This window comes from Varanus komodoensis, unplaced genomic scaffold, assembly GCF_004798865.1.
Source record: "Varanus komodoensis strain SLA01 unplaced genomic scaffold, ASM479886v1 scaffold5, whole genome shotgun sequence".
Lineage (NCBI taxonomy): Eukaryota > Metazoa > Chordata > Lepidosauria > Squamata > Varanidae > Varanus > Varanus komodoensis.
The window spans coordinates 37,334,391-37,347,536 of record NW_025336087.1 but is presented as its reverse complement, the minus strand read 5'-3'; the positions used below and the strand labels follow the sequence as shown (position 1 = coordinate 37,347,536).

The following is a 13,146-nucleotide window of genomic DNA, read 5'->3' as shown; positions in this document are numbered from 1 at the left end:
CAGCAGTCTCCCAGCCTAAGCTGACAGGGGCTGTCTCAGTGGCTGAGATCCCTCAAGCTGCTGGACACTGGTACAAAGGGGACTTATCTGAGGAGTTCAGGAATTCATGGATCCCAGAACAACAAAGTAACTGTCCCAACATGTCAACCCAATCATGTAGCAGGGCACATTCTAGATTATTTTTCCTAGTCAGGTATCAAAGTAGTGATCTGAAGCTGGGGGAGTTTGTACTATCCTTTTGTGATGGTCAGGTCACCACCAACTGAGATTTAGACTGATGGCAGCCCTTCCTCTTTGCAAGGATGGGGACCTATTAAGATCCTATTAGTACAGAGGCTAATGGATAGTTTCCAATGGGCCAAAGCAACTGGTCCAGCTGATGAGGTGGCTGTTTCTGTTAAATCTCTCTGGAACACAGATATGACCAAAGCAGTTGACATGACTATTCCTGAGCACTTTCTCTGCAGTACACCTTGGTAAATCTTTAAGAATGATGGAGCAAAACAAGCCACATCCTTAGTGTGGATAGAGGAATAACATGCTGGCCTTAAAAACATTGTAGACCTATCTGTGGCTCAATGTGACCTTTATACTAAGCAGTCCTGAAACAAAATCTCTTGCATTTTCAAGACTTAGAATCCAATGCTATAGTAGTTGCATCAGGTAAAGTACCTAGAGCACACCCGGCCAAGTTTTCTTGGATAAGTTTCCTTAATACAGCCTGAACTTGTTGATGAGGTACCTTGACAGGTTTGTGTATCCACTTCTGCACTGGATTCTTGCCCTTCTTGGCTTATAATAACAAAGAGGGAGGGAATAGCCAGCTGGGCAGGGAGTCGATTATTATCTCCTTATGGCCTCACACTGCCTTAAAAAAGCAGTGGTTATGAATTCTGGAGACTTCTGCAGCTTATCCCTTCACAGCAAAGGGAATGAACTGATGCAATGAACAAGTGTCAGTTTGTGTTTCTGTGCAAATAGTAATAAAACATTTTACACCTTCACAGTGTTGCATGTCTTGTGCACATCAAGTGGTAACAATGCCAATTAATTCCATTTCAGTTCCATGTTGTAACCCATCAACATGTGGACAAGTCAAAGCGAGAACTCCTGCAAGACACTATATAAAGCTAGGGATAAAAATATGTGTCGGTGCACTGTTCCCAACTTAAATCTACCTGGATACTACATCTGATGGCCCCTTCCAAGGGCAGCTTGGTAGGCAGTAACAAGGAACAGTGGGAGCCTCCCTATTACAGATCAATCTCCCCACGGAGGTTTGCCTAGCATGAACTTTGTTATCCTTTTGGCACGCGGTTAAGACTGGTCCCTATGCTAAGGCATCAAATGGGTTTACCCTTTGGTAGATTGAAGGGTATGGACTTATGCCAGTGGTCTTTTTCTTATATGAGATCTAGCTGTATTGAACTCATTTTAGTTGTTCAAACTGTTATACAGTAAATTCTGTTTTAACATCTCTACTGAGTTTTTGCTGTTTCTATAGCATTTGTACTGTACTGTACTGTACTGTAGTGTATGAATTGTTATTAACACCCTGACAACTTTGGCTGCTGAGTGACCTATGCCAGCCCAGTTGATGGGGGCACCTATGAGCACTAAGCAATGTCTCTGCACTGAAGACAGAGATTGCTCAGCTATGAGTATCTTTGTAATGGTACTAGTTATGTTTCTACTCACATCAGACTCCTAACAGGTCACACCATCCAGCTATATTCTGTGCTTTACTGCAATTATAAGTAATATATTCTCTGGGTGGGAAGTTCAAAATTTCCCTACCATATTTAGAATGGTTAAGATGAATCTTCTAGCTGCATCTGCTCCATGATAGGAAACCATAGCTGGATCTGCAATGACTACAGTCTCTACATTATATTCTTGAGGTAATTTATAGGAATATCTCTTCCGTCGTCTACTTTCGGTTCCTTTTTGACCCTTGGATCTTCTTTTCTCTGCAAGAGAAACCAGTGATATGCACAACGTATGAAATTGTCTTACACAGATTATTGTTTAGTTCAGTACTGCCCAGATTGATCTGTAGGAGTTTCCCAATATTTTACTAGGGGACTTTACCAGGCCTATCTAGAGGTACCCACGACCAAACATAGGACCTTTAGCACGTGAATCATAGGTTCTAGCAGCAACATAAAGACAGTGTATACTGTTTTCAACTTAGCAGAAGTCTCTAATCAAATACATTAAAAGTTTTTGTTCAAATCTCTAGCAACTATTCAAATTTGATTGAAATGCATATGAATCAGTGCCACAATACAAATAAATCTAGAGTTATGCTTCCTGCTATAATACTTTGATCGTTAGCTCATTCTAGTCAACATCTTGAAAAAGAAAATCTGTGATCAACTCTTTTCAGTGGACAATGTACTGGCCTCAGCAAAAAAAAATCACTGCTGAACACAAGGATAATTTGCCTTAGCACGTGATGTGCTATAATGTTGTTTGATATTTTCGTGCAATTTCACTCTGCCTTTCTTTTAAGAAAGACTTATGCCCCCCTAATTATGAAATGGTCTCTGTAATGAGGCTTGCCTGTTATCTTCTCAGAGCCAAGTTAAGACATTTCTCTATTCTCAGGCATTTAATAGCACACGATAAAGTTTTTAATAGGTTCTGAGATGTCTTATGGTTAGTAGTTAATGTCTGTGTTTATACATATGCATGGTTTAATATTATAATATATATAGCTTAGCTATGGGACAAAAGAGAGTAAGTGATTAATGTCGTACACCTACTTTGATACATCTTATTACATTGCATTGAATTTATGCCCTGCGTTTCTTCCTCTTGCAAGGAACCCAGGGTGACTTACAAGTTACTCCTTCTCTCCTTGTTATCCTCACAACGACAACCCTGTATGGTAGGCTGAGAGTCCAAGTATGCTGAGAGTCCAAGTTAGCTTCATGGCTGGGAGGAAACTAGAACCCAGGAGTCACTTTATATATTTTCAATAGAAAGCAGCACATAATGTGCCAACGACGCCGTCGAGTCCACAATTAATGGATGAATTTCAGTTGTTGCAGCCTGATGATGTGGACAAGGTGCTTGGACAAGTACGCCCTACCACCTGCTTACTAGACCCATGCCCATCCTGGCTACTTAAGAAAGCCAAGGGATTGGCACCTGGATCCTGGAGGTGGTCAACGCCTCTTTAAGAGACGGTCGGGTACTGTCCTCTTTAAAAGAGGCGGTAGTCCGACCCGTCCTAAAGAAGGCATCCCTGGATCCAATTATAGACCAGTGGCCAACATCCCATTCCTGGGCAAGGTGCTAGAGCAGGTGGTGGCGGGACAACTCCAAGCATTCTTGGATGAAACTGATTATCTGGACCCATTTCAGTCCGGCTTCAGACCCGGGTACAGCACTGAATCTGCCTTGGTCGCCCTGTACGATGACCTGTGCAGGGAGAGAAACAGAGGGAGTGCGTCCCTGTTAGTTCTCCTGGACCTCTCAGCAGCTTTCGATACCATCGACCATGGTATCCTTCTGAATAGGCTGAAGGGATTGGGAGTTGGAGGCACCGCGTGGTGGTGGTTCTGCTCCTATCTCAACGGCCGATTCCAGAAGGTGGTGCTGGGGGACTATGGCTCTGCGCCATGGCAGTTATGTCATGGAGTTCCGCAGGGGTCCATTTTGTCCCCCTTGCTATTCAACATCTACATGAAACCTCTGGGAGAGGTCATCAGGAGGTGCAGTCTGTGGAATCATCAGTACGCTGATGATACCCAGCTCTACCTCTCGTTTTCCACCAATCCAGGTGAGGCAGTGGCTGTGCTGAACTGGTGCCTGGCCGAGGTAATGGGCTGGATGATGGCCAATAAACTGAAGCTCAATCCAGACAAAACGGAGGTCCTGTTGGTGGGTGGTTCGGGACTCGGGATGGGGGACTTGGGCCTTGTCCTAAATGGGGTTGCACTCCCTCTGAGGGACAGGGTTCGCAGCTTAGGAGTGCTCCACGACCCTGAGCTGTCTTTAGAAGCCCAGGTGACAGCGGTGGCGAGGAGCGCTTTCCTTCAGCTTCGGCTGATCCATCAGCTGCGTCCCTTCCTGGAGAACAATTGCCTGGCGACAGTGACACACGCGCTGGTAACTTCCCAATTAGATTTCTGCAACGCGCTCTACATGGAGCTACCCTTGAAGACGGTCCGGATACTTCAATTGGTGCAGACTAGAGCTGCCAGGCTGCTGACGGGGACTGGGCATTGTTCTCATATAACCCCAGTTCTCTGTCAGCTCCACTGGCTCCCGATTGAAGTCCAGGCCCAATTCAGGGTGTTAGTTATGACCTATAAAGCCCTCAACGGCTTGGCCCTGGGTATCTAAAGGAACGCTTGCGTCCATATATGCCCTCCCGCCCCTTGAGATCAGCAACAGATGCCCTTCTCCGGAATCCTCTGTGAATATTAGGAGGGTGAGTACCCGGAGGAGGGCTTTCTCTGCGGTGGCGCCCCACCAATGGAATGCGCTCCCCAGAGAGGTCCACCTGGCGCTGTCGTTATTTGTTTTTCGGTGCCAGGCTAAGACCTTTTTATTTAAAACTTATTTTAAGTGTTAATTTATTATGTAGGATTTTTTAAAAAATTTAAGCCGAGATGCACCGGGTTTTAATATTTTTAGTGTATAATTTTTGTATGATTTTGTTTGTTTTTGTTTTTGTTGTGAGCCACCCCGAGGCTTTGTTGCGATGGGGGCGGCATAGAAATGTTTTAAATAAATAAATAATATAGTCTATGTACCTGTTTCTTCCACATGAAAGCTAGGAAGTTTCATGTATTGTTACATCATGGATACTTTCTGATGCAATACCAGCTCCCTAAATTGAATTTTTCCCCTTATCTATTGTCTAAAGTGGCAAACACTCAATTCTAATTTAGATTTCAAATTGGATACAATAAGGATAAGAATTTCAAGCTTGTTTTTATTTTAGTTTAATCATGAATAAGGTATGAAAAATGTTCCAAAGTCTGTAAGAAATGTGTGTATCCATTAATGTAGCCACTTGTTTAGAAGTAGGAGCAAATACACTATAAAATATAATAAAGTCCCTTGACATTTTCCCTTTCTTTGATCTTTAAGTTCTAAAAGAATCATTATTCAACCGTTAAGTTTGCTAAGAAAGAAAAAAACTCAAGTTAAACCTAACAAATATCCCAATGTGATAAAATATTAGTGAAAATATTTTCCCCAACCCTTTCTGTAACTCTCTTAATGCTTGTGATTCTGGAATACTATACACTTAAAAAGAAAGACAACAAATAGGCTATTATGTGACCAATGTCACATTTAATAGCCTTCTTCCATTTCAAGAGATTAGTGGTTCCACCAACATTCTGTTAAAATTGTTCTGCTTCCTCTGAGCTCTCAGTGGGAATCCTTGAAAACTGCAGAGTCTCTGTATGTAACCCATGCATACAAAGTAAGTGTAACACTAATGATGCAGATGAGAGACAAAAACAAGAAAGCCTGCGTGTGAGAGAAATTTTATAAAACAAACAAAAATAATAAAAGAGCCTAAAGATACATTTTTTGTAAACATGTCATTATGAGTTAAATACATGGGAAAATGGAAAACTGCTATTCGCTTTTAGTAAAGGAATGAAACAGTAAGTGTTTAACTGCCTACAGTGAAGTTTCACAGGCAGATCACAGTTTGACCCACCCGAGAACGTAAGACCAGTTGAAATTATTTATATTTCATTTTTGTGAACAGTAGATTAATAAAAGCCTATGCTTCAAATTCTAATTTTAAAAAACTTCATTCCATTTAACTTGTAATGGCCAAATCTGTACCTCACATTAAGAAGCTCCCCAAGAATATGTTGTGCAGTGTGGACTGTTCCCAGATCAGGCTCACCATGAGTTATTTTGTATTGCGATGGCTACCCCTTTTTGTTGCCTATCTTTTTTTAATGATTTGGAACCTTAAACATGTGCAATTGGGATTGTTTTCCTTTAAATAAAACAAAACAATCTGGCCCCAGAAAATGGCACAACTGTGTTGCTTGTCATTAATATTAATAGTTCAGCCTTTTACAAATGTATTTTTACAACAGCCTAATATGTATAATGTTGCCTGGTCTTTTAGGTTTCAGCTACTCAGGAAGTAGTGCAGTGGAACAGGTAACCTACATGGTAGAAAATGACAAGGTTAGACTACATATAGGCTAATTTGTTGTCAGGGACTAGTTGCCAAATTGTCAGTAGAAAAGCAGTAGCATGGCTGTAAAAGTACAAAAAGATGTACCATAAGGGTTACTCCTTTAAGAATGCTATCTTCTCAATTTTAATTGTTAAACTGGTCTCAGTCCCAATCTCGTTTTCAACGCTTCCTCAAACCTGCAGCCCCAGTAGAGAGAGGAAGTATTAATCTCCACATCAATCTTCTTTTCAGAGTCATTATTGCTGTGTTTCCCTGACAGTTCTTTAAAAAAAAGAACCCTGCATAAATATACAAAAATTTAATGGTTGGGAACCAAACTGAGGGAAAATTTGTTACTGTAGAAACTGTTTTTAATGCCTTAAATTGTTGCAAATTGTCCTCTCATTTCTCTTCCAGACAATAATCTGTATATAATTCCCTGTCCAAAAGACTGCACAAATAGCTGGTAGCTTGGGGAAGTTTTGAAAAGATGGTGGGCTCTGGGAAGTGTCAGTTCAACACTTACGATGGAGAGGATCACACTACTAAATAGAAGATATTGTCCTCTCCTTCTTTTGGTGCACCTCCTTTTGGCATTTAATCTTTTTCTACCACTGATATTCGATGATAACTTAACAATTGGTTCCCGTGTGCAAAGTAGTCTATATGCAGCCTTGTCTTATCAAGGCACATCCATGTATATTTCCTACTTTTTTCAAAGTTCCATTTGACAGCTGAAACATTAATAGAGATTAACTATACTAATTGGAAACCATAACAGTGCTCTTGTGCATTTGTAAAAGACCAAAAGAAAATATTAGAAACATAATCTTCTATGAAAATAAGCCATTTTCTAAGACTGAAAACATAATTTTAAGAAAGTGATGCAGCAGCAATAGTCACTCCAAAGTGTAGCTTGTGAATCAAGGGAGATGCAGGAGTGGTAAAGGCATGAGTGACAGCATAAAAAGTGGCAGAGTCTTTGCTGCTCTTGCTGAGTGGTCCCCTGACATTCCTCACAACTCATGGTGAAATATCTCTCCTAGGTTCAGATAATATGACAACCCACTGTGGTGCAAAGAAGCCAAGCCATGGTTTTTTGAAGTAGCTTGTCCCCCCCAAAAAAGCTGGGAGAAGCAGACTAAGTTTGGGTGATACAGCAATTCATTATGGCTGGTTACCCACAAAGGATTGTAATGCCATGCAGGTCCCATCAAAATCTACTGGTCATCTAAGCTATCTAATTTGCACACTTATCTTATTTAACATGGAAGCAAAGTGCAAAGTTTGATGACAATAACAGGGCTTCTCAAAGCACTGCACTTTAACAAAACAAGCTCAGATCCTGAGCAATTTATCTTAGCTGGCAACCATAATGAAGGAGAAGCAAACCACAACAAGGACAAAAAAGAAATCAGTTATCAAACGGAAGAGAGAATGCTCCCATACAAAAGAAGCTGGCAGAATAATTTGTGACTTGACTTAGAAACCTGGCATAACAATTTACCTGGAAGTCTCACTTATCTTCACTTAAACTTATTTCTAAGTAAAGGAGTTCCTTTATACTTATTCCTTTCTATTTATTCCAAGTAAAAGAATTCCTGTTCACTGATTTTAGACAGAGACAGAGGCTCTGTATATCTGGAAGTGAAAATAACTAATCTCAGTGAAAGTTACTTCCAACTTAAGTGTGCTTAGTATGAAAGTCCTAACTATAGACCAGTGAAATCAATGAAACATGCTTCAACTTCAACTTTCTAGGATTAATAGGGCTCAGGAAACCAGGACAGTAATCATAGAAGATTTACAAAAAGTTTTGTACTGACTTACAAAAAGTTTCCTATTGTATTAAAATATTTAATGGAGATTACTTTACCAGTAAGAACACCACAGTACTGACTATGAGAAGTGAGCTTTTCAGTGGCTCTGTCATGTATGGACCTTTTACGTCTGTATACCCGGTGCGCATGACCTGTCACAGCCAAAGTTTGATTGACTGGTTCAATAAATAGGAAGTCGTCATTCATCTGCAAAAAACCCATCTGCAGGAGAAAACAAAAGCACATATGGTACGTTATTTAATGAGATTCCTTCATGCTGGGTACAAAATAAATTACAATAAACTCTTAATAAGAATTGCTACAATAACAAATAAGTGTCCATGATTATCTATCATCAGAGAGTGTTCTGCAGGTAGATACAGCATATTCAGGTATCCTACTCTTTTGGGAAAGATGCCCAACCTGTTCTCTTATCCCATTTCTTTCAAAACACTAATTTTATTTATTTTTTACTTAATTTGTTTGGATAGGTGACTACATGCCAGCAGCAGATGTAAAATAAAACTACTGGACAGGTAAAAGCTTGTGTTGGGAAATCTTAGACAAAATTTAAATATTTGCAGCACAATCTACAGACTTGTTTTACTTTATACTACACTCTCATGTATTTAGAGAAAAAATAGGAAACTAGTTAAGTTTGCTTTGAATTTTATTTGTCCTGCACAGAAAAAACAATCTCTGTGTGGGTAAGTCAAAACACTCTGGGCATTGAAATCCGTGAAAACATAGGAAGGGCCAAGTTGATCAGGCCCAAGGCCTGCCTAGTTCAGCATTCTATTCATGCAGTAGCCAACCAGGTGACTATGAGAAGCCCACAAGGAGGACATGATCACAGTAACACCAGTGACACTGGAAGCTACAGTGTTGGTTGGGCTACTTATCCACTCTGAATTTTTCTTTGAACTTTAAAGGGCTTTCCATGGCACTAATCTCAATATCACCTTATACTGATTATCTTTTATCTTGTAGATAGTATATATCGGAAGTCGATAATGTTTTTGATCCTGAGAGGACATACTGAAATCTGAAAGACTGCTTTGGCATCTACCTGTCACATCTATAGATGTGAATGAGCAGATTCATAGCTTGGAGATTCTTCTTGATTCATCTTTGCCACTTAAGGCTCAGGTGACCTCAGTGGCGCAGAATGATTTCTACCAGCTTTGTCCGGTGGACAAGGTACACTCCTGTTTAGACAAGGATCAGCAATCCATGCTATGGTAATTTATAAATTAGATTATTACATTGCAATCTATGTGTGACTGCCCTAGAAGACTGTTCAGAAGCTGAAGCAGATGCAGAAAACAGAAGCCAGATTTATATCTGGCGCCAGTAGGTATTAACCTATAAGACAAGTTCTGGTCCACTTTGGCTGCCTATATGTTTTTGATTCCAGTTTAAGGTGCTTGTTTTAACCTATGAAGCCTTACATGACTTGGGACTACACTGTTTCATGGCATGCTTCTCACAACCACACACTACTTTCAACACCTGAGGACTTCCTCCAAGTGCAAAATACAAGGGGTGAAATTTTTTCTGTGCTGGCCTTCCATCAATGGGATGATGTCCCCCCAGTAAGGCTCACCTGGAGCGATCCTTATCATCCTTTCAGCACCAGGTTTTATGCCAATATGTATCCAAGGACTCAAGGATACAGCTTAGAAGGTTTTTTAAAAGTTATTTCAGTTGTTCTTAATTTTTGTTTAACAAGTTCATATTATTGATACATTTTGTGATTGCATTTTATTGATGTAAACCCAGGGAGCTTTGGCTATAGAGGAATACAGAAATGAAATAAAGAATAAAATTTATCTTGAATGGTATCCTATTCAGCTAAAAATTCTGTCCATTTCTTTAATAAGGAATTGTCTAAACTGGTTAATTCCTCATGGTGTAATACAACTAATACTTCTTTGGCAATGGGCAGTAGCCACTTCTTTTGGGAATGAGGTTATTACACAGATAATTTTGTAGAGGAACAAAATATTTACCAATGTGCGTGACCTTTTAAATTTTTTACTAGTTTGATGGAAATTAACAAACTGTTAATGCAAATAGATTGTTTGCACTCTTTTGACAACTAAAATATATTACAACATCAGAAGACTAAACACTCACTACAAGTAATATAATAGATTGAGGACGACACAGTCAATATTTGAATAAATGGCATATTAGATAATACTTTCAAATTAATACTTATTTGGATATACACTTGAATTTTGTTGAAGCCTGTGTATAATCAACATAGATAAACTTTACAAGGAAGAAAAATAGTTTTAACAGGCACCATGTTGTGGACTCTTTCATAGGTACCATTGGACATGCCCATGGCCATTGCACCACAGCCATCATAACAGGCAGCCATTATTTAGCCTACCTGGAATAGTTTATCACCTTTCAAAGTCTTTCAAGTAAATGATTATAATTACATCTTGCAATAAAAGAATTTCATACTTTGAAAGCTGGAAGGAGTACTTCTTTTTAATTGTCCTAATAAATTAACTATTTCCCAACATATTGCTGCCATAATATTATGAACACATAAACTTCTTACACAAAAATTATATCCACGTAGGAGGAAAAGGAAAAGTGTCTTTCATAAAACAATGAATTGAGCATTCAACTGACAAAATGGATTCAGAATCCCCGCCTTCACCTGTTTTCAAATGGCTTTGAAAGGGCCACAGTTATCTTTTGTGTTTTATTTTAATAAACTCATACAGCTACTCCTCCGGAATTCTACAATACAGTTTACATAATTAAAACACTTTTCAGTCGAATGATTACCTACCTAGCATGCATATATTAAGATACCACATTAGATTACACAATTTGCAGACACCTGAAGACTTGACAGATGAGATACACTTTTATAAATGTCCTTCAATGATTATAAGAACATTAAAGGAACTATGTTGGATTACACCAAAGGTCTAGCTAATCCAGGGATAGGCAGTGTGGCATTTGCGGGCACCAATGTCTTCCAAGACACCATTTTTTGGTGCATCCGAGCTGCCCTACTACTTCCATTTCAAAATGCAAGAGACAGATTCCATTGCCAGGAGCAGGGATTATTTCAAAGCAGGGTGAGGGTGTCCAGTAGTGTCCCACTAATACAGCCTCTGGACTACACAGAGACTAGCTAGCCACCCCAAGGCAGCCATCTTGTGGTGCTGCCTAAGACAGTTCCTAAATGTGACAATATATCCCAAAAGTATGCCTACCCTGTCTATTCTACCAGGAATGGCAATCAGATGCCCCAGGAAAACCACAAGCAGGATGTTAAAGCAATAGCCTTTTCTTACCATGATGCCCCACAACACATTGGTCATGAAGCCAGTGTTTAGCCTTGATGGCCAACAGTCCTCTAAAACCACCCAACCAGTGGCCATTACCACATGTGAAAATTCCCTTACATTTTGGTACCAGGTTTAAGTTTTTCTTATTGGTGTTTAAGTCCCAAACAACCAGGATCCAGGATATATGAACTTTTTCAATGTCCCTTATTAGTGTGCTTAGTCACTGACATCACTGCATGTGGCACTCATGACAAAACCTCATGTGGTACTCATAAGGTCCATTTAGTATCCAGTTAGAATAGACATTTCAGTGTATTGGCTCCCTCTCTTTGGAGTTCACTGCAAGTTGATGTCAGGCAGGCATCAACGTTGATTTGTTTTTGGTCTGCTACACACATTTTTTTTTAAACAATATGATTATATGCATATATAAAATCAAATGTATTGTGCATATATTTTGTATTTTGTATTATGATTCTTTATAGCCATTTTTCATAGGTTTTTTCTGAATATTTTCTCTTGTCCATTGCTTAGCCTGGTGGAACACTGGACAGTGCAAAGTTTGCATCTGCAAGATTCATATTCAAGTCTCAGAACACCCATGAAGCTCATTGGGTGGCCTTGGACTTCCCACTGTATCTCACATAAATTACCTTGCGGAGTCATTGGGAGGATAAATGAAGTCATTGTGCACTAGAGAGTGTTTAAAAGATGATAAACAACAACAAACATAAAAAGAACTGTACGTAGTATATAAGGAACATGTCTCTATGTTTCTTCATGGTTCTCCAGTGAAGTAGCTTTTATTGCCTTAAGGAATGACTGTATCTGGCAACATAACAATAACAGAAGAACATACTTATTCTAATACCATACCTCATAAGTAGCAACAGTGTCTTTACAGGAAGGAAGGGAAAGGTCAGTTGCTGCTCTCTGTAATGTTGTAATGACACAATCACATTTAGCTAGTGTGGTATACTAGTCCAGGTTCTAGACCCAATTTGGCCATGAAATTCCCTGATATCTTTGGGCCAGCCACTGACTCTTAGCCTAACCTACTTCACAGTGTTGAGGTGAGGATAAAATGGAGAGGAAGATAACTATGTAGGAGGAGAACTTGGTTTTGTTGCAGTAAAAAGTGGGGTATAAATGTAATAAATATTTGTATGTTTATAAATTACTCTTCATAAAAGGACATCAGGTCTGTGAACACTAGGTATAACCAAAAAAATGGTTATAAAACACAACATGAAATAAAAATAATATGGTACATGGTAAAAAGACAACAGACTGACCAGCTAAAATTGGTGCTTGAATAGGTTAGCATAAACACTGCTTTGGATGGATTTATTTAATAACTGGATATAATGCCTTTCTTACAAGGCATCTTTCAACAATATGTAACTTCAATTAATAATAATGTAGCAACTTAAAATTAAAGGCGCAATCACACCAGAGTTAACACCAGTAGCCAACAGTAACATTAGAAGATCCAGCAGCTCAATAAAAGCAGCAATCACAAAACTGTCACCATTGCAGGACCAGCAGCTCAAATTAAAAATTATAAAATTATAAAAAGCAGAACAAACAAATACATTTTCATTGCCTTTTAAATCCTATATTTGATGGAGCCCATTTAATCCCAGTAGGAAAAGAGCTCCTCAGATGTAGGACCACCACTGAAAAATCCTGAGAATTAGGTATACCTGACAAGAGTAAGGGGAGACAATCCCAGCACCCACCAAGTGTCTCAGCGTACAGCTGATGCACACCTCCCTCTCTGCCTCCATCTCCAACCTGCTCTTTTACTGCACCTGTATACATACACAAA

The 13,146-nt window shown here is 39.4% G+C and overlaps 1 protein-coding gene across 7 annotated transcripts in view; it reads right to left on the bottom strand.

Annotated features, from left to right (window-relative positions):
• Positions 1–13,146, bottom strand: part of ADAMTS19 (ADAM metallopeptidase with thrombospondin type 1 motif 19) — a 106,457-nt gene that overhangs the window by 92,672 nt on the left and 639 nt on the right. For 2 of the 7 annotated variants that reach the window (XM_044446858.1, XM_044446859.1), the window contains exon 1: positions 1,798–1,847. Coding sequence is in view for 4 of the 7 variants with exons in the window: in XM_044446853.1 (XP_044302788.1) it covers positions 1,798–1,970; positions 8,049–8,214 (339 nt within the window). In the remaining 3 variants the exon portion in view is untranslated. Of the gene's footprint in view, positions 1–1,797; positions 1,971–2,845; positions 3,058–8,048; positions 8,215–11,337; positions 11,343–13,146 lie in introns of those variants that run through there. The other 5 variants (XM_044446853.1, XM_044446855.1, XM_044446856.1 and 2 more) reach the window with 5 other exon arrangements.